Source organism: Ambystoma mexicanum, chromosome 14, assembly GCF_040938575.1.
Source record: "Ambystoma mexicanum isolate Mex_15411 chromosome 14, UKY_AmexF1_1, whole genome shotgun sequence".
NCBI classification, from domain to species: domain Eukaryota; kingdom Metazoa; phylum Chordata; class Amphibia; order Caudata; family Ambystomatidae; genus Ambystoma; species Ambystoma mexicanum.
The window spans coordinates 102,582,210-102,608,530 of NC_090940.1; the positions used below are offsets into that span (position 1 = coordinate 102,582,210).

At 46.2% G+C, this 26,321-nt stretch overlaps 1 protein-coding gene across 4 annotated transcripts in view; it reads left to right on the top strand.

The window, feature by feature from the left end:
- The window catches only part of RGS6 (regulator of G protein signaling 6), a 1,543,034-nt gene extending 1,519,962 nt beyond the window's left edge, over positions 1-23,072 (top strand). For all 4 annotated transcript variants that reach the window (XM_069638605.1, XM_069638608.1, XM_069638607.1 and 1 more), the window contains one exon: positions 17,767-23,072. In XM_069638605.1, the coding sequence (XP_069494706.1) occupies positions 17,767-17,817 (51 nt within the window). In that variant the 3' untranslated portion in view covers positions 17,818-23,072. The remainder of the gene's footprint in view (positions 1-17,766) is intronic.
- Positions 23,073-26,321: the final 3,249 nt, after the last annotated feature.

The window sequence follows — 26,321 nt, forward strand, 5'->3', positions numbered from 1 at the left end:
TCCTCATATACCGTCATGCATCCCATGGTTGAAGCATTTGACATACAAGCGGACCTGCATGCTTCTACCACCACTGCTTTGTCAACTCACATTAGAGTGGGTACGCATTCATACATCTAGCTCATGCCATAGTCCGAAGTGGGGTGATGCAGGGTCATGCTAACCCTTTCCAGATCTGTGAGTCTGGACAGATGTGGTTCAAGGCATGGAGGAACCGGTGAAATAACAGTGCCTAGTATTCCTTTTGATATCTCGTTATTGGTATAAAAAATAATAGACTTGTCGCAGACAGAGCCTTGTTTCAATACTTTGCCTGTGACCAACAAGAGATACATTTAGCCGTAGGCGTTGACGGTGTGCCACTACGCTCTGATATAGGAAACAAAAGGTAGGACATGATGGTAATTCAAAAACCAACCTGGAGAGTTCATTGGCATGAGCCCGTACAAGCCACCAAAAGTAATTCCACTGCAGCCAGCGGGTGGGGAAATCGTTGAGAAGACAATTTCCCCATCTGCCCCACCATTACTGCCTAGGACCACTGGTCAGAAATCAATCTGCTGGGTTTGAGAGGGTTGTATGGCGGCCGCCCCCTCAGGAAGAGGTCTCTCTCTGCCCAACCCATTCCACTAGGAGGGATATACTGGGCCCTTCCCAAATGCCGTAAGACCCATCAGGACACTCCAAAACCCAAACACGATTTGGCATTCAGAGCATGAAGGAGGAGCCACATTGGCATTAGGCAGGGCCCAAAGTAACGAAGCCACACCCACTTATCTTCTTCCGGTCTCAACCGGAAGCTTCCACTGAGGATCCTGCGTTGGTCATTTATGGAATGTGGGCCTCTGGGCTTCTTGTATGCTAATGGTTTGCTCAATATTGATACAGTTCAAATGATATGCTATGCAGCTTTTACAAATTGATCTTGAAAAACTGTGTTCCCATGTGTTCAGATTTTTTGTTAGGGTCCAAGTGCCTCCTTACGAGTATGGTGGTAATTCTGCAATTTTTTTATGGAATTACAGCCAAACTTGTTTACCATTACCACTACTCGGTCTTGTGATTCTACTAGGAGGTTACTAGTGGGGTAGCAGTTGTGTAATCTCCCATTTTTCGAAGCATTGCAATTCCATTGGGATCTGGCAGATTTACTATGTAATTGTAATTGGTTATTTATAACGTGCTTAACACCCAGTGGTTTCTAAGTGCAGACCTGGGGATCGAACCTGTGTTACACCGCGTCGTCTTGCTTCCAAGGTGAGCAGGTTGCCCCTGAGCTATCCTCCCGAGATGATTCCGTCTCGGGAGGATGATTCTGCCCAGAGTAACACCGCCAAATTCCGGTCTTGAAGTGAAGGAGGTATCCCATGCTGGAGGCGACTCCTCCACTTCAAGGCCAAACCTATATTTTGTGGTGTGCTGAAAGTTGCAGGATTTCCGTTCCTGCCACAAACATTGTCCGGAGCAGAATTACCACCACATTTTTGCTGCACCGCAAAACGTGTAATGGGGCCAGTCTTTTCTTGATGTGCTGGTTGGACCCATGTGTTAGCAGACATTTCATGTTTGCCAAATATTGTTCAACATATTATCACATTAGTTTTACCAAAATTCTGTGCAAAAAAAAACTCTGAGCCTCATTATGAGTTTGGCAGGAATTCAGCATTAAATCCATGGAATTATTATCAAACTCGAATACCATTCCATCACTCAGTCCTGTGAACTTACCACGGGATTCTGAGTGGTGGCACGCTGTAATTCTCCATTGTTTGATCCATCGGACTCCATCAGGATTTTTGTGGAATTATCACCAGCCGAAATTCAACTGCAGTAATTCTAATGATTTTGGGGGGTGAAGTTGAGTATCTACCTCCAGCAAAATGTTGGAAGTAGATCCTCAACTTTACCTCCAAACCACGGTGCAGTAATGTGGCAGTAACAGAATTACCGCTTCTTTGCCACTGCTTTCCGCACGTTGCTACACCAGGCCCTTTTCTGTCAAGAAGCAAAACTGCAGAATATTCCTGATGCAAAATATTAATTTTTATATGTTTTCCACATTTCAAAGTTGCTGCAAGTGGGCTCAGAGTGCTTGAGCAAGATGTCTGTAAGAGGAAGGGCCAAAAGAGAAGGATTAGCTGTAGAAAATCCAGGTGTTCCGCTTCCCATCCTTCCTGAATTTGAGGTAGAAACACTCCTGTTGATTAGAGGAATTCCAAAACCTAGAGGGAGTAAAAGGCTCTGTCTTATTATGTTTGATATTGATTTGAGGGAAAGGGAGGAGCTGGCACCAGATGGGTATATTTGTCTGAAAGTTCCACTGGATAGGACGTTTGGCGGTGGGTAATTTAGGCCATAGACCAGGGGTCTGCAACCTGTGCCTCTCCGATTGTTTTGAACTATGACTCCCATGATCCCTTACCATTGACTATGCTGACTAGGGCTGATGGTCATTGTAGTCCAACACATCTGCACAGCCAAAGTTTGTAATCCCTAGCCTAGGCCCTGAAGGGCTTTGTGGACAATGCTTACTACATTTACTTCAGATCTTTTTTTAATAGACAGGCAGTGTAGAGAAGCTAGGCCTGTTGTGATGCAGTCCTCATGGTCGGGTAGAGTAGAAGGTCTGCTGCAGCATTTTGGAAAAGCTGTTTGTGTTGGATTTGTCATGGGAGGATACCCAGAGAAACTATTGCCACAGTCAAAGCGAGGGGAGATTGAGGTGTTTACCAAATTGAATCGTTCTCAAAAGAAGAGACAGGAAATTTGCGTTGGTAAATGAAGGAACGGGCAATGGTGTAGGAAACATAACAAGTCTTTTGACTATCTGTCTGGATTGAGGTGGGTGTCAAGGGCAGGGGACAAGGTCCTTTGCTCCAGCAGTGTAGCGCATCCCCGAGTCGCACGATCTCAGTTTCACCCGGTACACACACATTGAGGAGTCTATTGACTAAACCAGGAGGAAAGAAATTAATCTTCTTGACAGTGCTCCCGGCCCAGGCTGAGTATGATCACTGAGCCATCGGCATGCATGTACATCTGAAGCCAGCGGAGCAATTGATGCCAGCCAATGGTAAGACGTAAAGGTTGAACATAAGAACTGATGGGGCATAGCCCTTGTGCACCACTTCGAAAGAGGCAAAATAATATGCGCCTTTTCTTGGAGACTGGTAGGGACTGTATACGATCCAGTAGACTTAGATTAGGATAATCTGTCTGTGCGGGCTGCAACTGTACTGTGCCCACCTTGTTCAGATCTACACAGCCCCCTTTTGTCTGAGCCACTCACCAATCTGTCTGAAAGGTTTGTTATAAGATACTACAAGAGCAAAGGTGTCTGATCATGGGACACCCTAGTGATGCTCTTCACCAGCCCACCCCCACATGCTCATGTTCTACTATATGGGCCTGGGAGGATAGCTCAGCGGCGACGGGTTTGTCTTGGAAGCAAGACAACGCAGAGCAACACAGGTTCGAATCCCGGTTCCGCTATTAGAGACTGATCTCCGGTATTAAGCGTGTCCAATCCAAGGGCAGCAAGGGCATGTCCTGAGACCAGGGGTGGAGTGTGCTGACCAATAGTGTGCTCGCATTCCACATTGAGCCTTGTCCACCCCATTTCGAGAGGCAGGGTGGCTGCTCCTTAGTTTAGCGTGGTTCCTGGTCCTACTCCCTCCAGGTACTGGCGTACTAAATCTCGGGCAAAGAAGTGAGGTACTTTTACAGAACCCTATCTCTGACATGTGCCTCTGGGAGGTACACCTGTGTAGCCCCTGTGGTATTGCATAAGGGAGCTCGGAGAGGTTTCTCTGAGGAGGGAATTGGAAGAGTGGTCTTGAGTCCCATGATTAAGGTCAAATTGGTTTGAACTGGAGCTCCCATTTCGCCTCTCTCGATGCACCATCTCTGATAATTTTCCGGGGCACCTTTGCCTGCTGGTACATGGTGGGGTTAGGTGGGGCAGCACCTTCTGTAGGATTGCTGCAGTCTTGGTTCCGTAGACTCTGTGTGGATGAACGCAAAAGGATGCATTAGTTCATCTTGCAGAAGAATCCATTATAAGACCGCAGAGGTACATTTAATCCCTTTAACCAATGCATTCCCAATGTCCTACAGCGTGCTAATATCTATGTGACCAAGGGCTTGGCCTGGTAGTAGCTCTGGCTCCCAGCATCCCACTCTTTTTCTTTCTCTGGGAACCAGTTTCACCCAATGTTTTCATCCCTCCATTAAAGTAGAGCAAATAGTCTCCAGAGCATCACAATGACCACCAAATTCAAAGCTAACGAAGTATACAATGGCAAAACCAATGTTATAATGGCAGCTATATAGGGGGAACTAACGGGTGATAAAGGGAAGTAGACAAGAATCCAACTAATGCACAACAGCATCACCTATAGACTTCTCACATAGTGCTGTATACTGCACCAATAACGCTTTGGCCTCAACAATGGCATACTCTTTCAACTGCGCAGGCTCCTGTGACAGCATTGCATGGTGAATTTTCTGCAAGATAGTTCCAGTGAAAGCGAACACATTTTGGGGAAATTCTACCAGGCTCATATAATTATCTGTTAGTTTCCTCGTCCCTACAATCCTACTTTCACTCTTCGCCCCGGCTCCAAGGGGATCACAATGTCAAATTCAGACAAGGTGATATTCATGTTACCAGCACCAGCCTGAGTGGGTCCCTGGAGATAATCAGTTTGCCGACCCGGGCAACATTACTAGGGATCATGAGGGACAGGAGCACATAGCTATCCTGTTGCTCTTGGTGTGATGTCATAGTACACTATTTTAACCCTTTGGCAACACTCCTTTATAAGTGGTGTGTTACTGACTTTTCCCATTTGGATCATTGCAGGATGGTGGCACCAGAATAAAAAGGTATTCCTTTCTTCCTTTCCAAGAGTGATCTACATGTCCCACCAGGACATAAGGATCAGGCTCAACTACCCACACTAGACTGATGAGCACGCCACATATGGAATAGCAAGCTGGCAGACATCTGTTGATGGCACCACCAATCAAGCCAGGGCCATTTTCTCGCTTGTCACTGGTACACCCTTGTCCTAAACTCACAATTCCAGGGCCCCACTGTCTACCAGTTTGCAGACGTTTCTTCTTCGAGCCCCCCTACAACTTCTTTGCCTTCTTAGCTCACATGTGGTGGATTACTAACAAACAGGTTAAATTATTTAAATCAGTTCCCTGCTTAGCTCTGGGCACAGAGAGGCAGTTTATATCGAGAAGCGGATGGGGACGATTCCTTCATGTACGACTTTTCTACCCACAGTAGAATCTAGAACTACTGCCGCTTTAAGAAACCTGAACATTGTCTGTGAATGTAACATCAAGGGCACATTACATTATCATTGCTGCGATTGTTCGGCAAGCCGGCTCTGGCCTCCAATGATTCAGTGGAAATGTATTTGTATAGTATAGGCCGGCTCATTGGAAGGCAGTAGATTATGGGCCTCATTACGACCCTGGAGGTAACCACGGCGCTATTAGCGCCATGGTTGCCTCCAAAACCTTACCGATTCCGCCATGGTGAATGGAGCAATTACCGCCCCATTCCAAGGTTGGCGGGGGCGGTAATTCCCCATTCACCATGGCCCTTCCCCATTCCCATTTTAGCCCCCATAGGGCTCAATGGGAATGGGGAAGGCAGTAATAAAGGTACCACAAATTGCGGTACCGTTATTACCTCTAAAGTCCCTTTGCAGGTCCCATCCTTAACGGCTGGTTTTACCAGCCGTTAAGTGAGGACCCGCAAAGGGACCTCGGAATAGGTGGTAAGGAATTACCGGTGCCCTTACCGGTGCCGGTAATCCCTTACCGCCCGGGTCGTAATGAGGCCCTATGAGTTGAAAAAGATGTTGGACCTGGGAATTTTAGAGCCCTCTCAGACCCGCTGGTCCTTCCCCGTTGTCCTCGTACCTAAGCCTAATGGGAGTTGGCGGTTTTGTATAGACCTCCGGAAGTCAGCAAAATCTCTCAATTTGGCGCCACCCCATGACAAAAATAGATGAGTTGATCAAGAGGATTGTGCTGGCAAAGTACATTTCCACCCTGGATTTGACAAAAGGATACCAACAGATCCCTTTGACCTCAAAGAATGAAAGAAAACAGTCTTTGTTATCCCTATGGGCCTATTTCAATTGACCATTTTCCCTTTGAACTTCATGGGGCCTAGATGAGGCCTAAAGGTCGTTGACAGAATCACATTGTCATCCCCCCCCCTAGTAAGAAGGTCCTCCAGTGGGATTGGGGTAGTACCAACCCATGTCTGTGTAGTGCAGAGCAACTGATCCTTTTCCTAAGCAGAAACCCCCATCTCCCGGACTTTGAACTCAAATGTCGAGCCATCAGATGGGCCATAGGGCCCTTAAATATTATTTAACAGGGTGCAAATTCCCTGTGGCCAAGGACTATGCCCCACTCACATGGTTATCTAGGAGCAAGCACACTAATCCTCGAGTTTCTCTGCCATTCACTGGGTGAGCCCGCGGCCATCTCAGAAACGCATTTCTTTCATTATTTATTTATTTCCTTTTATAAAGCGCTCACACAGCCCAGGGGCCTCTCGAGGAGCTGTTACAGGAAACCGCGGACCCGGGGATCGAACCTGTGTTACTCCGTGCCGTCTTGCTTCCAAGGTGATCACGTGCCGCTAAGCTATCCCCTCCCGAGACAAAGGGGCAGAGAAATGAGTCTGGTGGAGAGACTGAAAACCCTATGTGTGGAGGGTTGGTTGTTCCACCAGCTGACCATCCAGCAGTCCCCATACATGGCAGTGGAGACTAACTGATTATCTGCTGGTGGCATGGCTACTGTTGGATATTCTGCCAGCTTCCTTCTGGAATTCCACCGGTGAAAAGCCGGAAAGTCTCAACTTTAAAATTAGGTCTTTTCCACAGGTGGAAACCTGCAGGATGGTATTTACTCCACACTTTAAATCAGCCCCAGCGTGTATACCCACTCACACTGGGCCTCATTACGAGGTTGGAGGTAGCCATCCCCTTAACAAGGGCATGGCTATCCCCAAACTCGGGTCCGGCACCGGATCCCGCGAAAGGGGAATTACTGGGCCATTCCGACCTTGGAGGGCCCGGTAATTTCCCTTTTGCGGGACCCGGAGCCGGTACATCCCCATTCTCATTTGAGCCCCCATAGGGCTCAATGGGAATGGGAAGGATGGTAGCATTGGTTCCGTTCATAACGGTACCGTTGCTACCATCCTGTTCAGCTCGCGGGTGCCACTCTGCACGCTCGGTCTGACCAGGCGTGCAGAGCGGCACCCGCGAGCAGAACTCGTAATGTGGCTGCATGGTAACAACGGCGCCGGTTGCACTACCGGCGCCTTTGTTGCCTTACCGCCACAGACGTAATGAGGCCCAGTAGTGTATAAGCACTCACACCGCACATTGTCTCACATAATACACACACACAAGCCTACACCCAAACCCCCTCCACACACACACAACACATCTTCCTTCTCACATACATCATAACAACTCTCATGCATGTTCACACTGCATGCACATGCTCACAATGCCTGCATATTCTGCTCACAATGCCTACATATTCTCACATTAGACACACACCTACACACTATGCGCGCACCCTCACACTTCACACAAACCCTCACACTTGCCACAAATCTGCACGTTGCACATACACCCAAACACTGCACATTAAAAGGGGGGCTAACAGGGAGCCAGAAAAAGAAAGGGCTCCAGCTCCTCCTTGAAATTTATGTAATGTGCGTAAAAGACATATGCACACACAGGTTTCTTAATCTCAACAACCGCACACAACTCTTCATACAGAGGTGTTACAAACTGATGACTTCTCGAAGGAATTCCATGAAGTTGTTTTTAGTTCTGTTTCATGGCGAATTGTGGGCGTTTTAGTCAAGTCAGAGTTCTGCGGTTTTGCATTATGCAAAATAGAGCACCGCCATTGGCGGCAGTTGTGTTCTTATGCTGCACTATCAAGCACATTCAGAAGTTACTGGAATTAAGAAAATCTCTACACCTGCACTTGTGTGGGGAAAATTATGCAGTGCGAAAACATGATCACACACACGCGCCTGTAACTCAGGCTGCCTTGCACATTCAAATAGTAACCTCTGCTATGCTCTCTCGGCTCTCACTAAACCCACACTGCCCGTTTTAGCTTGCAGAGTATAAAGGTCCCAGTAGGCAGGCACATGGCAAAAACTACGCTATAAGAAGACCCGCTAGACATAACACATCAACACAGCATAATACAACACGACACATTACCAGAGAGTTAAATGTACACAACACATCTTAGAACATACATAAGAAATCCTACACATTTTCTCGCTATGCAAACTTCATTTGTGGAAACAGTGGGCCTCATTTTATGTCGGCTGGTCCGGTAAAAAAGTACTAGTATTTGCGAATACTGGCACTTTACCGGACCGGTCGACTACGGGTTTGCCGGTGGGGCACCTGGGTAAGCCAGGCACCCTACCGGCAAAAAAAGCACTCATTGCCGGCACCAGCATTGCCGGTAATGACGGCAAATCCCCTCATGGAGTCCTATAGGATTCCATGAATGGGGATTTACTCTATCACTCCGGTACCCGTAATCCCGGCCCGGAAACAGTACCAACATTTACCGGTATCTGGACGTCTCTGACGCCAGGAAACCGGCATGGTCAGAATGAGGCTCAGTGTGCGCGGCCTGGTAGACTGCCTTAGCCAATCAGTTTGTGACATCAGTAAAGCTAGGTCCTTCTATTGAATCTTTCTGCAGCAGCCTCACATCGTCCTCTGATGAGCTCCTCCCACTTTGGGCGAGATAACCAGGCCATGAACCTCTATCAGTGAAATGGTTCAATCCTTCTATGCAAGAGAATGGGGCTGGCCTTTGGAAGGCCTTAGTAGCAATACCTCCTATCTCCTCAAAACACTGCTCATTTAAGCCACCTCTTGTCCCTCTACTATTCTACCTGAACATTTAAGGATAAGACTCTCAACAGCCCCAGACGGCAGAGTTTTTATGGAAGCACCGGCACCGTTAACAACGGTGCCAGTGCTTTCGAGAACCCGTTCCTGACTCCATGGGAATGGAGACTTCCCGAATCCGCCACCTGATATCCCGGGCCGCCAGGACTTGTAATGTCCCGGTGGCACCGGGATATCAGGTGGCGGATTCGGTATTAGGAGGACGGCGACAGCCCGCGGGTAGCACCGGCGGGTTACCGCCATTCTCGTAATGAGGAGCAATGTCTTATTTCGTCAGCGAGTCCGGCCCCAGTTCTACCGGGGGCAACAGCGTGCAGGATATCTCAAGGAGCAAGATAGGCGGGAACCACTGCTGCTTTGGGGTATCAGGCAGGCCCAGAACTGAATACCAAAAACTGCCAAGGCTCCTCTCGGGTGAGGGTCAAGGGTCCTGAACATAGATGCAGGGAAGATGTCTAAGGTGTAGCAAGAACACTTATGGCTGCCAACTTCAGAAAGACTACCAAGTGATGAGGACAACATATATTTCATAGGCCAGGACTGTAGAAAGGATTGGTCTCATGAGAAATCTTACAACTGAAACAAACAGCTAATGTACCACAAAGGCCTTGTGATAGAGCTGCAGTGGAGCTTAGTGGGTCCAGGGCTCTGAATTACTACTACTAGCAGTCAGTGAATGTAGTAAGCTGTCTTCTGATGATGACCCTATGTCCTAAAGTGGTGAGGAGGAGTGAGTGCGAGGGTCGGTCATGCACACGCTGCTCATCCCACCGCTTCCCGGCGCTGCTCTTTCATTGCTCGGGAGTGCTCCCAGGCCCAGAGGACAGAGTAATCCTCACAGAGATGAGTTTTAGGAACTTCTACTCAGACCCTAGGGAGGCGGGGAGGGTGTTCCAATATCTCAGTCCCCCAAACCAGGGAACCGTTCCCCACCACAGGCGGAACATTTAAACCAAAGAAGCGCCGGCAAAGCCAGCATATGCAGCTACCTCTATGCACGGCGCATAGGATTTAAGAGGCCTCTTTTCAACCACAAGGGAGTATAGGTAGTCTCGGGCGACGAACATGCCATCTCTTTTGCCGATTGCACCGACCAATCCTACTGCTGCTTGATGAATTGCCTGTATATTTTTAAATGGCAGAGGGCGAGAGGCCAGCATATAGATCGGGTACGTAATCGAAGCTGGAATGAACCTAGGCACCTACCACCTCTGCTCCATCCTCATAAGCGAGAAACACAGACCTGGAGTAGAAAGAAGCAGGCATTTTGGCCCAGAAATCTTGGTGATTATGGACACGTCAGCCCCCATGGAAACTCCCAGATTAGGAACAGATCTCAAATCTAGGGATAACTATGCCAGGAAAGACGCCAGAGGATAAAATAAAGATAGCCTCTGGCCCAGGGCTCAAGTCCTAGAAAATAAAGTGGGGGGGATGCCGGCGAGCATTGGGAAGTGACGCCACGGGACGTCAACGTGAAGTAGGTATCTCGGGGGCTGTTCTCCTCCAAGCGCTTTCGAGCCTCAGGCTCTCTTCAGTAAGGCAGTCCCAGGTGTTGATGCTACTACTGTAATGGGGGAGTGTCTTTTCTCAGCACCTTGCAACTACAAGGACCAGAATTCCCAGCACTGATGGGGATGAAATAACACCACCTGAGTTGCCAGGTGTACCGAGAACTGGAGTGCGCCCTTCTTTGTGTGGGGCACAATAATGATGATGTCGAATTCCACCATTTTGGAAATGCCTTATGGGCCAGTTTGGTACATAATATATCACTGTTTCATGGGGGAGTCAGTCCCGCTGATGGATTTGAACTGGCCCCAAGCCTGAGGCAAGCCTTTAACTATTGTGCTGTCTCCTGGACATGCTGTGCCAGTAGTGCTGGTAAGGAAGGCTGGCAATGGCCATGCCCATTCGTGCTAGTTTGGTCTGTAATACATGATATGATGGGTTATTTATAACGCGCTTAATACCCAGAGGTTTCTAGGCGTGGACCCGGGATCGAACCTGTGTTGCTCTGTGTCGTCTTGCTTCCAAGGCGAGCACGTTGCCCCTGAGCTATACTCCCTGCCCATGGTGCCTGTATGTATGCCTTTTGGAATAAATGGCTTTGCCCATGTTGCGCCTGTAACCATATGTTTGAGAATCTAGCATGCCCCCTGCCAAAACTGTACATGCAATATATTCCCCCAAGCATGAGGCAAGCTTGCAATATGCCTGTCCAGAGGAGGAGCGCAACGCAATTTGCGTTACCGCCACCTCCCTTCATCTCCGCCACACAAATACCCCAGCATTTGCACCGGCTTGCATTTTCATGTTGGCGAAAATGTCGGGCATACCTATAGAGCCTGTCGGTTTCACATTTGCACTCCGCCGTGCGAATGACCAAAATTTGGCGTCAGGGAGCCGCCTATGTGTATGTCTAGACGGAACGGCTCCCCGCCACTACATTATGTAATGGCGCAAAATGAGCTCTACGGTATTTCAGAAATGTGGTATGCAGTATTTCTGTCGTGCTGCATGCATGGCACATCTTTAAGCCCTAGTGCTAGTGGAGTCCGCTACAGCACCACATGGGGTATCGGTAGTGGCCACATGTGGTATACTAATGGGAAATACCTCCAAAATCTTCATGAGTGCCTTTGTCTAAAAAGTGTTTGGGTTGTTTGGGGCCCGATTACGAGTTTGGGGGGGAGTACGTCTGTTAACACTACGAAACGCAATTATTGTTACCGAACGCAATAACTAATTGTCCGCAGTATGTAGAGTTGGGGTTAGTTCTAATTTTCAAGTCCCATGGGACTCCATTGGAGAAATGATCCGATGCGACTCTCGGGAGGATAGCTCAGGGGTAACGTGCTCGCCTTGGAAGCAAAACGACGCAAAGCAACACATGTTTGATCCCTGGGTCCGCGCTTAGAAACCTCTGGGTGTTAGGCGCGTTATAAATAACCAATCATAAATTATATGGAATGTTACCCTATGTGGCAAAACCCCTTGGGTCAATACCGCTATTGATAGTGGAGATGTTGCCTCCAGCTACAACTGGGCAAATTTTTCGTGTATGGGTTGAAAAGCACATCATTGTACACACTGGTGAAACAGGATGTTTTACCAGTACTGTAAAACTCCTAACACTGTAAACGATTTAGCTTCTTTTCCAACTCTTTATTAAAGCAAGGTGATTTTCTTTTTTTAGTTTTACTGTTGTTTTCAGGGGCTACGGTGCGGTAAATATTGGAGGTAATCTGTAACCGTAAAAAGACGAGTTTAACTAAATCACTAGTCAGATAGGCACTACAAGGCGTGATTTTGAAATGCGCCATGCAAAATAAGTTTCAGCGCGCCAGTGCGGTTACGAAAAATAGGCAATTTATTTCATTAAAACCAAAAAACAAGGAAAAAAGCAACTGACGTTTCACTGTTTTCCACAGCTTAGTCATAGTAATAAAAAGGAAGAACGCATTTTTTTAAGTCCTGTTTTTTCACACTGCATTTCCCATGTTTTTTTAACACTCATCTGCAGTTTTCTAAAATAAAAACAGAGAAAAGACTAAAAAATCTTTATTTCATTTTCCTTTTTTTTCTTTTTTCACCAAAGTGGCCGTGCTCAACGGGTAAAGTGTATGGTGCAATTCACCATTATAAATTCAAGCGAGTCCCACAAGTATGGGCTTCTGGCATACAATATAATATTCAACTATTGACAGTGGGAGTGTGTGTTAAACACACTCTGGAAGTGATGTGTAGTCTCTTCCAAAAAAGCATGTAAGTCATCTATTATGAATAATAATGGCGTGCACAATACTTCAAAGAAATCATGTCATAGTGACAATCCATTAAATTCCACTGATCTAAAAACCGTAATAGCGACACGTCTCTGACTCGCTTGAATTATGTGATAATAGTAAACACATAACTACTAGCCAAAAGTACCAGTACCTGGAGGTAACCTGGTTAAACTGTGATACAAGATCTCACCGTCAGTGCGTTCAGAGGATGTATATAGGATATCGGACAGCAAATTGATAATATTCACATGATAACCTGAATCCAGTACCTGGAGGTAACCTGGTTAAACTGTGATACAAGATCTCACCGTCGGTGCGTTCAGAGGATGTACATAGGATATCGGACAGCAAATTGATAATATTCACATGATAACCTGAATCCAGTACCTGGAGTTAACCTGGTTAAACTGTGATATAAGATCTCACCGTCGGTGCGTTCAGAGGATATATATAGGATATCGGTCAGCAAATTGATAATATTCACATGATAACCTGAATCCAGTACCTGGAGGTAACCTGGTTAAACTGTGATACAAGATCTCACTGTCGGTGCGTTCAGAGGATGTATATGGGATATCGGTCAGCAAATTGATAATATTCACATGATAACCTGAATCCAGTACCTGGAGTTAACCTGGTTAAACTGTGATATAAGATCTCACCGTCGGTGCGTTCAGAGGATATATATAGGATATCGGTCAGCAAATTGATAATATTCACATAATAACCTGAATCCAAGAGCCAGAGTCCCAGAGAAATCTCAGTTTCTAGATACGGGGCGAAGGACGGACTGATCAAATGAAAGGAGAAAGCGGCCCCACCAGGTCATAGTTTGAGGCGGAGGAGGCGATATTACTATTCCGCTGTAGTAGATCACATGTCAAGTCTGGCCCTTGTTTGAGTAAGGCCCTAACCCCCAAAGGGATAGATGAAAGAGGTTGTGTATATCAAGGAAGCCTAGGGCAAGTAGATAGTCAAGCCTGTCAAAATGTACACGCAAAGTTGCCCGTGGAGAAGACGAAACGGCACTGAATGGCTCCAGCTGTTCAAGTTGATACAAAGTGGGAGAAGGCCGGATAAAGCAAACAGGCGATGCAAGTTTGGGGAGAAGCTTGAAGTTTGGCAAGAAGAGTAGTCCCACCTCAATATGATATATGAAAAGTGCATCTCTTTTTACGACTCGGATATGGCTGCCCTTAAACACAAGTGTAGGGCAGCTGAGTGGAAATGGAATTCGTCAGGAGGACCCACTGACAAACTGGCCTGCCGCCTCCTTCAAAGGCAATATCGACTCTGCATCCACACCAGGGCTCAAGTCGAGGATACACGTGGGTGAACGGAATCCACCCACTTTTTTCAGAGGGTGGACTCAGTCCCCCCCTGCTAAAATGAGAAACATTGAATGTCTGAATTAAAGCTGACCTCGGGGTTCAAACCGCAGTCATCAGGTTTGCAGGTCAGACACCTCACCAGTGCACTATTTAACCTGATTAAAAAAAATAACAAACAACTAAAGGTGAAATCTCACATTCCGGTACTGCATGTTCCAGGGAAAACATTTGTATGTGTTCTTGAAGTTTAAAACATGCACACCTTTTAACGTTTTCAAAAACACAATTAGAAGAAAATATCCTCTCTTGGTTTTGTGTTTGCATTAATTTTACGTCCTGTGCAATGTGTATGCTGTTGCAAAGCCAATTAAATGAATTGTGCGAATTTCACCTTGATATGCTAATTCCTGGCGATGTCTCATCCCATTTCGTTTGTTGATGAGTCCCCCCACTTTTATTTTTAGGACTTGACCCATTCCACACCAAGAAAAGAGTCTTTATTCAAGCCTGCATCTCTGCTGCGTCAAACAACACGGCCAAACTTTTCAAAGTCTGTAAGGAACTGGCCAATCCTTCAGCAGCCTCCTCTTCTGTCACACCCACCCAGGACCTTCACTCGGCCCTGGCTGCACACTTCACTGTAAAAACCCAAGACATCCTCTCCTCGCTCCCTCCCACACCACATCTTACACTAACACTTCTGGAGCCTCCCTTGACTCCTGCACCACTTCTCTTCTCTTTTCTCACTCCCATCACACCTGATGAGGTCGCCAGACAAGTCCGATCTATTGAAGGCGTCATCCAAACATGTGGACCCCTGGCCCTCCAAAACCATTAAGGACAACACTGACTCTCTCACTCCAGCCTTGGCTGATCTCTGCAATCTCTCTTTTGCCACTGGAGTTTTCCCAATTTCTCTTTAGCACTCCCTTGTTCACCCTCTGCTTAAGAAACCCTCAGCTGACCCCTCCATTCTGGCAAACTACCACCCCATCTCTATAACCCCTTTCCTGGGCAAACTCATGGATCAGCTAGCTATCTCCCAGCTCACCCTCCACACTGAATCTGCTGGTTACCTCCACGACCATCAGTCTGGCTTTAGAGCATCCAGAGGCACAGAAAGTGCTCTTCTGAACACCCGTGAAGACCTGCTCTCAAATCTTGACACTAACACCCCCTCTGTCCTCATTCTTCTTGACCTCTCCTCTGCCTTTGACACAGTTAACCACAACATCCTGATCGCACGTCTCTGTGACACCCTGGGAATCACAGGTCAGGCTCTGGCATGGTTAACCTTTCTGACCACCGATCCCAGGTGGAACTTGGATCCTTCCTCTCTACTATCACTCTCTCAACCTGTGGCATCCACCAGAGTTCTAACTTATCCCCTGGTTCTTCAATGTCTACATGGCTGCCCTGGTTGTGTAGTACCCTCCTCACCATGCACTTATCTGTGGCTCACCCACGAGCACGGACACTTTAGCACTTCCCCCTTCACTCTTTCCTGCTGCAATTGCACATTCTGAATACTCACATGACATAGTAGGTTCGTCCTTTTTGCCTTTCTCCCCCACAGTTTATTTCTTTTTTTCTTTATCATTTTTGTGTTTATTAATGTGTTTCACGCCCTGTTCCCTCCCTTTGCCCTGTGGGCGCATTGAAATGGTATTTACTTGCTGTATTGGCGCCTAACAATTGAACAATTAAGATTCTAAGTGATCCGAACGCGGCTGATTTTGCCGCGGCCGGAATGTTCGCATGAGAAAGGTGCGAACTATCAAAAGTTTGCACCTTTCTCATGCGAACACACTTACATACTACGGGGGCTGCAGGGCTTTCCCCCAACCCCCGCTCACTATACTGTGAAGGATGGGGAGCAGGAAGTGGGCCAGCGTGTATAATGAGGAAAAGTTAACATCACAATGAGTTAGCACCCCTTTGCACCAGATAAGGTGCAAACTTTCACACTAAGTCCTTTGGGCAGGCGCTTTTAGTGATACTGTAAAGTATAGTGAGCAGGGTGTTGCGGGGGACACCCCTGCAGCCCCTGTTTTCTTTTTTGCGGGGGTGTCCCCCGCAACGCCCCGCTTACTATGCGACACAGTATAGTGAGCGGGGTGTTACTTTTGGTGTTCGAACCTTTGGTGGTAGTATTTTTCGGTCGTTTTGTACGGTCGGACCTTTTTTTTCGGTTCGATCGTACAAAACCAACAATTAATAAAATAAATCTGCAGGGTAAGGACAGAGGCTAAAATTGATAAAATGAGTACCATAGAACTAAATAATAAACACCTATTATTGAAGCCCAAACCCCTGTTCGGTTTGCAGCATGTGCTATATAAAACAAGCATTGACAAAGTCAATAGGTCTAGCTTTGCAAAGGTAGAGGGTAAGATTATTTTGTAAAGCAGGAAACCAGGAAAACGTACTGTTAAATGCATTAGTCCTGGTGCGGCAAAAAAGAAAAAAAACACCTGTAGTTGGATGGATTCCGAGCCTTACCTGATGGTAATCCCGATCGCGCAACGGCGTGCGGCTCGCTCCCATCTCTGACAGCATTTTTGGTCTGGAATGGCCGACCATGAAAGGGAGTAGGGACTAGGTGTAGTCCCTTCTCCCTTTCCATGGCAGCCATTTTTTTGTTTACTTTTTGTTCAACTTACTTCAATGGTCGCCATGGAAAGGGAGAAGGGACTACATGTGGTCCCTTCTACTCTTCCATGGCGGCCATTTTCTGTGTTTACTATAGCTGCCACGGAAAGAGAAAACAGACTACGTTTTTGTGTCCGCAGCGGCCATTTTTGTAAACATGTTTAAACTTTTTTTGTTCAGCTGCGAAACGCAACGCGTTTCCCAGCCAGGAAAAAAAAACATTAGCACCCCGGTCTAATGGGCCAGGGTACTAATGGCAATAACCGCCTACGGTAATGCCCCTGGGGCCTTTGTTAAGGCCCTCGCTACGCTCAGGGATTATTGCCACAATAATGAACGTATTTCTCCCCAAACTTTAACAGTTCCATTCACTCCTACCAAATTGCTGCCAAAAGAGATTCCATCACAAGGCACCCAGTGACTCCAGGCTCTCTCTGATAAGCATCTTCAAGAGCTAAAGCTTTCTTTACACAGACCTTACACATGTCTAATAGCGAAGTGTACAGCCTTGTAACCTATTTCCAAATACGAACAGTCTGCTGGTTGATGTTGTAGCAGCGTGTGTGCTCCAAAATACTAGCGAGAGCTGAATGGGTGTCTGTATCTGCCAAGGGAGGTTTTGGAATGATGCACTTTAAAGTACGAGTGCATTCTCCAACTTTCCAGGTGGCTTTAAATGGCAGGGCCTTATTATGTGTTTAGAAGCACTGGGATGTTTTGAAATTATAAACAAACCTAGAGGACAGAGGAAGGGTGAATTTCTTTGCTTGTTTATCAGTGGATGGCAAGAGCTATGTGATTAGTAAGACATCTTATGGTTGGCTAGGCGGAAAGGGACCAATGAGCAGCCAAGTCTGAGGCTGACCAATCACATTGTGTAAGGGGTGGGAATTGGCCTTTAAAGATGCAAGCAGCTAAATCCACGCTTGTGATGTGTCAGGTTGGTGCATGCTAACCACAGTGTCTCCTCTTCTCTTGGGCTTGCAGGGAAAAACGCTGGCTTCCAAGCGTCTCACAGGGCTTATGCAATCTTCCTGACAGTCACAGCCGGACGAACAGCCACTGACCACCTGAAAGATGGCTTCTCCTGAGCTCCACAGGACGACTCATGTTGCAAGGAAAGTGGGTCGATGTGCAGGAAAAACGGATGCGAAGCTGGGCCCAGCCACACCGGAGGGACCTCTTTTCATAGTTTACATCAAACACTCCCCGCTTGGTCAGCTTCGTGAGGACACTCAGTTGTAAAGTACACTTGGTTTCTGACTCCATGGTATGGGAGCGCACCTCGCTGTTAAAGGTTGGATCAACAAAGGCAGACTTTATGTTTTAAAGAACTCAGCAATAATACAAGACTAGGCAAAGAAGAGCTGGTCTAAACCGGATCAGAACAAACCCTTAGCCGCCTGTCGCGACTCTCCCTGCTGCACCGTTAGCATTGATCGCTGCGCCACATCCGTCGACGCGCATCCTTTTTGTTGCACGCCACCAACCCGAGCCCGGTAGGTTATGGATCCAAAGCTGCCTACCCTCCTCTGACAAATGAATGGGACTCTGCTTCTGTGCGCTCTCACTCTGTAGGCTTTTTCATCGATTTGTTTCATATTGAGCGACATCATCTCTGTCCTTGACCTCCTTCCAAGGGCATGCTGCTGGTCCAAAGATAATGTCACTGGGGAAATGTGTACACAAAGCTATCTCCTAAACTGCAAATGTGCTCTGTGTGTGTTTTTTTTGGCATATCTATTGTGTGCAAAGCCTATGAGGGATCTATCATTTACTGAACCCAATATTATGTAGCTAAACACATGGCTTAGCGTGGTACTTTCATGTTCACATACTGATTGTATGATAGCCTCTCTTATTCCCAGACTTTGGAGAGCAAAACCTGAATATGTCAATGATGGAAATGGAATTCAGGCAAACTGGGATTTGCTCCCAGAAATATGGTTTGCTTGGAGTTGACCACCACAGAGACATCTTTCTTCTGGGACTGGTGACTCTCACAGTGGAAGACATATGTGGTTGACTTATCAAACCTGCGCCCTTTTGCAAAGGATTGCCATTATAGTGAAAAACATGGGGGGCTGCCTTATCAAACCCTGATCTTTCTTGAAGGTTGGGCTTTGTGGTGGAAAATAGCAGGTTGGAGTCCCAAACCTTCACCCTTTTGCCACGGTTGAGCATCTCAAGTGGAAATGTGGGGAGTTTGCTTATTAAACCTAAACCGGTTTCCCGAAGGGTGGGGAGTGGGAAGTGGGCCAGCGTGTATAATGAGGAAAAGTTAACATCACAATGAGTTAGCACCCCTTTTGCACCAGATGGCTATCAGGTGCAAACTTTGACACTAAGTCCTTTGGGGAGGGGCTTTTAGTGACTCATGAAGTTGATGGCAAATATGAAGGATAGCTCAGAGGCAATGTGCCCGCCTTGGAAGTAAGACGATGTGGAGAAACACAGGTTCAATCCCCGGGTCTGTGCTTAGAAATCTCTGGATATTAAACATGTTATAAATACCCAATCACAAAAATACAAATAACCCTCAACCCCTCTATCCATGTGACCAGGCGTGATGGAAAAAGATAACTGAGTGTCCCCTTTCCTAATTTTGAGGTTCTTTTGCATAAATTAAAATGGAAGCACCAGGCTAAAGGGGAATCAACATCTTCCTGATGAATCGTCTACATACAATTATTGTTGGCTCAATTTTGAAGCATTTTACGTCGCTGGCGGGGCCAAAGTCTACATACAGGTTTACAGGCACACCTGAAGTCCTCAACAGTGAGAAAGAGTAGCTCATGCCTCAAAGTACATGTGAATGACTGCAATGTGACACGAAATATATTAACATTTTCATCAAATCTTTCAGTGATGAACCATAGCACAGCACATGTATTGCACACGCCTTAGGTTTATGCATGCGTCAAGTGTCTGTAAGCTGGGCACGCCTAGCCACCTCTGCCAGCACATGTCTGAGGACCAGAAGAAGCTATTCTCCCACTCCCTTCTGGAAAGCGGTGCATCGCCCATGTAGACCCTCCCAGTGGGCCATCGCAAGAGTTCTCATTTATGTTTGTGCCAAGTTAGTTGCTCGAAAGAGCAACAAAATATATGAACAGAGCCGGTCAGATAGCACAGTGAGTAGAGCGCTCGCTTTGACATCGGTGCAGAGGCTGCTGACACAGGTTTGAATCCTGGCAGGGCCAAACTCAGCCTTTCATCCTTTCCGAGGTCGATAAATGAGCATCACACGCCGTGGGTAATAAGCAGCGCTCAGATGCCTGAGGGTTTGTAGCGCTATATAAATACAAAATAAAATTTAAAAAAAATAAATAAACAGGACTGGGAATAGTGCCAAACCTAAATTCAGGCTGGCACGTCGTGGAAATAGGGCAAAACCCGACCGGCCGGTCCAGCATTCTAGTTTACACCATTTTGGGGGGCTAAAGTGATCCAATTTGATGAGTAACTGCACTTTGCAGCAATTAGTTTTGGTAAATATTCCTGCCCAAATGTGCTTTCAAATGCACTATTTACAAGAACGTGGACCAAAAACCTGCCCGTAAGTAGTACTTGACTACTATTACTAAACAAATAGTTTGTCATGAAAAGTAACAAATTGACATTTGGGGCTGTGGGACACGAAAAGATTGGTGCGTGGACCTATGTTGTTCCCTAGTACAATCCTGCCCATGCTTTCTGTTTTAAGTGACAAAACGGCCAGCCTGTCCTTGGTGCAGCCTAGAAGTGTGGATAACTTCATCGTCAGAGAAAGGGCGTCTTGCAAAGATGTTAGGATCGTAGCTAGGAGATGTTCCGTCTGGACTTGTGCTTCTTGAAGAACCTCATGAAGGTTGGTAGATGTCTCCGATGGAGGCCCAAATGCATGGACCAGCCAGTGCCCAGGTTTGAGACAGGAGCAGAATCCTGCAATTGGATGAGCCCCCTGAAAGCCCATCCGTCTAGGCGACAGTAACCGTAGTCGACTGGCTTGGAAGTCGAAGAAAATGCATGATCGCCCTTGAATGCAACAGCGCAAAAACCAAAGCCTGGAGCAACACAGGTCGCTGTCCTTTTGCACTAGTTCTGCAAGGGTTGCAAACACACAATTCACAAAAGGTGCCAGAGAAGTGCCATAGCTGAAGACCCTAGCGGCACAATACAGACAGTCATGGACCGGCATATCGCCTCTTCTGCGCTCTGTATGCCTATGAGAACTCAAATCAAGCTTAGAGGGGAACATCAAAGTCACACCGATCAGGGGAGGCGCAGTATTCTAATGGCTGCTTTTTAGCCCTTAGAACCCGCCACCTAAGATCTAAGCTCGATTGATCCTCTTGATCAGATTATACAAGCTTGAGTAATTCACTTTATCTCCTAGTCCCTGACTCTACTTGCCAGACAACATTGGAAGTATCTTAAACTAGCCGTATTTCATTTCCCAGTACGTCACAGTGTTTGAGGCTTTATACCAAACATGTCTGAACTAGGCCTTCTACAAAATGGACCAAGAAAGTCTGTTCAACGATAAATTGAAAAGGGCTTTCTATCCCTAAATCCTCTCCTACATACTCTGCCCTCTAGGTATGAATAGAAAAGAGGACGTACTAGGGAGGGCCGCATTGCTGGCGTGAAAATCTTTGGGTACTACAGCGACCAACGTAAAGTAGGTGTATTTGCAAATAAGAAATAGAATTTCTGGCGTCTCCTGGAAAAACGCCTTTTTGAAAATTAAAGTCTCAATTAAAAAAATATTAATTCAGTCCAATCAACCACATCGCAAAACAACCTGTCTTGTTAAGTCCTAAAATTACAAAAAAAAGCCTTGGTAGAAAATTGATACATATAAACTCATCTACAGATATGAATAGATTTGTCTATCTTTTTTATAGAAAAGTCAGAGTACATGCATTTCATAAAACAAAAAATTCCCCCTGCAAGAACCTAAAAGTTGGCAAGCTCCATGGATCACGTTGCTGTGACGTTTGTTCTCACATACCTTGTTTTCTTTTTAATTAAACAATTTAAGACAGGGTTGTCCAACTCCACGCTTCGAGGGACGGAATCCTGATGGGTTTTCAGGATGTTTCGAATTAATATTCAGGGGAACAAATGTGCATTCATTTAGAATCATTGTATGCAAATCTATCTCATGATTATTATTGAGGGGTATCCTGAAAATCCGACATGTTTCCGGCCCTAGACGCCTAAAGTTCGACAACCCTGGGATCGCTTAGCTAACGTGTTGGACGCATCCTCAATGGGTCAGAACTCCACCTTGTTTGCTGGACCTAATGCAACCAACCAGTGCAAAGCACATTAAAACAGGTATGACCACAGTTTGCTGCCTCGCACAGCCTCACACAGTTTGGCTGATCACCTCTTCTTGTTCAGTAACAAAGTTCATTAAGTTAATCGATGGCCCCTGTCATCTGCAAGGAGCCTGAAGGCCAGAGGTTTGAATCCCGGCAGGATCCACCCCACCCTTCTTTCTCCGAGATCGATAAATGGAGCACCATCAAATTAGGAAATAAGAACACTGATTGTGACAGCGCCTAGAAACAAGGGGATTTCAAGAAACCTGTGCACCCAATTCAGCATGCAGTAACCAGTCATGTGTGCAGATGCGCATGTAAATCCATGTTGATGTAAGTGGGGGGAACATACTTAGCTGCCCAACTGTGTTTGATTAGAAATGTAATTATCAGACTATTTGGTGACACAACAAAATGCATTGTGGACTCTGTCAAAATATTATATCACAGCTGAAGAACGCATTATTTTAATTTTGATGGACATCAACAAATTCCTCTGTTCTGTATGCTGCCCTGTCTTGATGGGATGTTAGCAGATCACTGATACGCTTGGGAAGAGCAAGCCGGGCAGCCTAACTTGGCAATCAGAATTCGAAACATCTGAGGGTCAAAGAGATGGATTGACGCCAATGCTGACCGCTCCACCTGGGAATTGACCCAAGTGGAATCGTGATAACCGCTGCTTGTGTCAGATCACCCTGGACAGGACTAGAAATTTAAAAGGAGGAGTCTTCTGACATGAGCCACACCCATCCATGAATCCAATGCCTCAAATACATAATTATATATGTACGGGGAAGCACCATCACTATGCTTTCGATTGCATCGTAACTAGCACCATTGAGACATTTTGCACGTTTTTCTAAAGGTGAACCCGAAGACGGCAAGTTTTGGGGTAGTATTGAAGCAAAACTTTCAGAATAATGGAAAGAATAAACTTTGTTTATTTAGAAAGTTGAAATAAAAAGACATGAATCAGAATGTGATTTTGTGATTCTGATTTTGCACTTGTGTAATTTTTTTCTTTAGTGTATTTTTGTCCCAAATAAATGGCTGGCATTTAAGCTAATTTCTACTATGCACAGAAATCCAATACCACGCAAAGGACAACGTCCAGCAATGAAAGAGTTAACACAATTGTGCTGCATTCTGGCTTGTATTGAGGATGAAATGCAGAAAAGTCTCTGGTTTCTCCTGAAGAAGGCTTCTGGTTCCCATCACCCACTTTCCCCCCCAGAATGCTGCAGTAGGGACAGAAGGAAGATGGCCGACACCTACGCGGCCCAGGCACATGCTCGGGTCCTTACCAGCAGTTCGACATACTGAGTTAGATTGTTGACGGAGTGGCTGAATACTAGGACTACATGCCTCCACCCTGATGATTGGTAATTATGAACTCAGGGAAGCCTTGTCGAACAGAGATCTGCAACCAGTGGCTGCCCATGTGTTAGGGACTACGACTCGCGTGATCCTTCACCATTGACTATGCTGGCTAGAGCTGATGGGAGTTGTAGGACAAAACATCTGGTGAGCCAAAAGTTGCAGCCCCTCGTAGGAGACCCATAAGCAGCACCAATTCATCCAATTGGCCTTAGCAAGAGAACAGTGTTAGCTAATCAGATATATGGGTAGTTTATTTACATCAAACCGTAGGAGTAAAACGCTAAGAGACAATGGGCCTGATCACGACTTTGGCAGTAACACTTAAATCCGGCGGTAGCGCTATTACCGCCGGATTTAGGGTCCGCCAAATCAGGACTTCGGCGGATTTCGCCCCAGCTCTGAGCTGGTGGGAAATCCGCCGAAAATTTGCGCTATTACCGCCACCGGGAAATCCGCCGGCGGTAAGAGCGCAAAAATGCCCCTTTGCATTCTGGAGATGGTAGTCCAAATCCTGCTATACTGTGACCGATGTCGAAATGCACCAGCACGAGCAAAGCCGCCCGAGGCATGGCCCATCTGTGCTGTCACCCCGAGCCCTGCGCTCTTGGGGGCCCCACAGCTATCTGCTGCCATGAGTATAAGTAGTAACGAGGGCTGGGCTGCTTCCAACCACAGGGCTTTTCTTTGTGCCTGTTTTAGCGAGGCCGTGCTGTCAGCTCCCAACCCCTGTGAGACTCTTCTAGAGACAAGTACCTCCAGCCCACCTGCCCAGCAGCCCATCAGACCCGTGGGGCCCCACAGTTAGTGCTTATCACGCAAGAACCTTTGTTTTGGACAAGAGGTTGAAAAGGGGCATTTTATCCTGAAAGCACATACAGAAAAACGAGTTGCAGCCCAAATCTTTCTTCTTTGATTACAATCAAAATATGTTGACAAAAAGTTGTGCACTATCTCGATAGTATTCATATGTCTGCATTTGGTGTGTTAAATACATTTTGTTTTTTGGGGAGACTGTCATATTTCACTGGCATCACATAAAGCATGCATTTGTCAAAGGATGCAAACGGCTACCATTTCACTGTATCTTTTGTTATGACTAAGTCTTGAAAGACAGCATACAAGCCATTTTTTAGAATTTTATGGAATTGCATTATGGTATTTGTAGTCTTCAAGAAGGTGTGAAATAACGTAGCATTTATTTTTAGAATTTTATGGAATTGCATTATGGTATTTGTAGTCTTCAAGAAGGTGTGAAATAACGTAGCATTTATTTTTAGAATTTTATGGAATTGCATTATGGTATTTGTAGTCTTCAAGAAGGTGTGAAATAACGTAGCATTTATACTCTTTTTGTTTAACATATTTCTATAAGGATTCCTATATTGCTGCATTACTTTATTGATGTGTGTACTTTTCAAGTGTGATTTGTAAAACAGAGTATTGTTGAGAGCCAAATGTCGTGGCGAGGAAGGGAAACGATCAGAGTACACATTTGGTGTGATGATTTACCAGGTCCATGGACGTGGGAAGAGAGGTTGCTGGGCTGAAATTGTTCTTCCTGGCACTGTGCTGATTTTCAGGGTACAAGTTGAGATTACATGTGGGTTGACAGCATCCACCCATTTATTTCACAGTGCCGACTCCACTGCTGACAGTAAGCAGATCCAACAATCAGAATCCCGCACAATATTATGAGTCTTGGGAGGATAGCTCAGGGGCAACGTGCTCGCATTGGAAGCAAGACGGCACGGAGCAACACAGGTTCGATCCCCAGGTCCGTGCTTAAAAACCTCTGGAAATTAAGCCCGTTATAAATAACCTATCATATCATATCCCACTTGCAAGTTTTTCAGACCGGCATGCAAAAAAGCTTGTTTGCTCAAGTTTTAGCCCACCAGGATTTGAACCCACTAACCCACAAAACCAGATGAAAGTGTCTTCCAAGCAAACGTCGTGTATTGGTATTTTGCTTTCCAGAGATTATGTCAATATAGATTTTTGAGTTAAAATGTGCACACCTTTTATACTTTGCCATTAGCCTTCTAGGCATATCTTCTCTAGCAGTTTTATTTTTCCAGGTATTGATAATTCATTTTGTGAACGACAATGCACATTTCTATTTCCTCTATTAGGAAAGGCCAGTTGAATTAAATGTGCATATTTCACTTTAGGATACGTTCAGTCCCTGTGCGTATGTTAATGATCCCTCACACTTTTTTCTGGGCTCCAGCCCTATCGTTGACATTTGAAGACCTGCGGAATTGCTTACTGTGACTGCCTCAGTACCTTTCCGGTAAATAGGCTTTGTTACGATTGTACTGTCCAATCCCTGCCTTTACATCCTTCAAACGTGCAGTCACATTAGGTATGTTTGGATTACTTACCACGTTGGCTTAGGTATGTGAGAGGTCTGGGGGTTACTATGCGTGTATCCGTTCAGCTCCCACGGCCCAACAACCCTCCCCCAATAACAAACGGAGGACTCAACCAAAGGCAAGATAGAACTGTTTATTACACAAACCGACAGGGATCATACAGGACATTAGAACATTCTCAGAATCACCGCTCCCAAGCCCATGTCGGGCCATTTTGTTGCACCCTTGCGCCACAACATGGGCCCTTCCCCGAAAACCTAACAGTCCGTCTGGGTGGGTGATCAGAGTGGTATCCCTTGTGGATAGCACCTATAGATCTTGGTTGATTGGCCCTTACATGTTAGGTGGCTGGCCTGCCCCTTCCCAAGAAACTATCTATTACATCGTTGCAGGGTCGCAGGATTACCATTGGCCCTTGCCCTCTGCATCAACCCCTGGATGTTTTGTTCCCTAATTGGCTGGAACTGGTCTC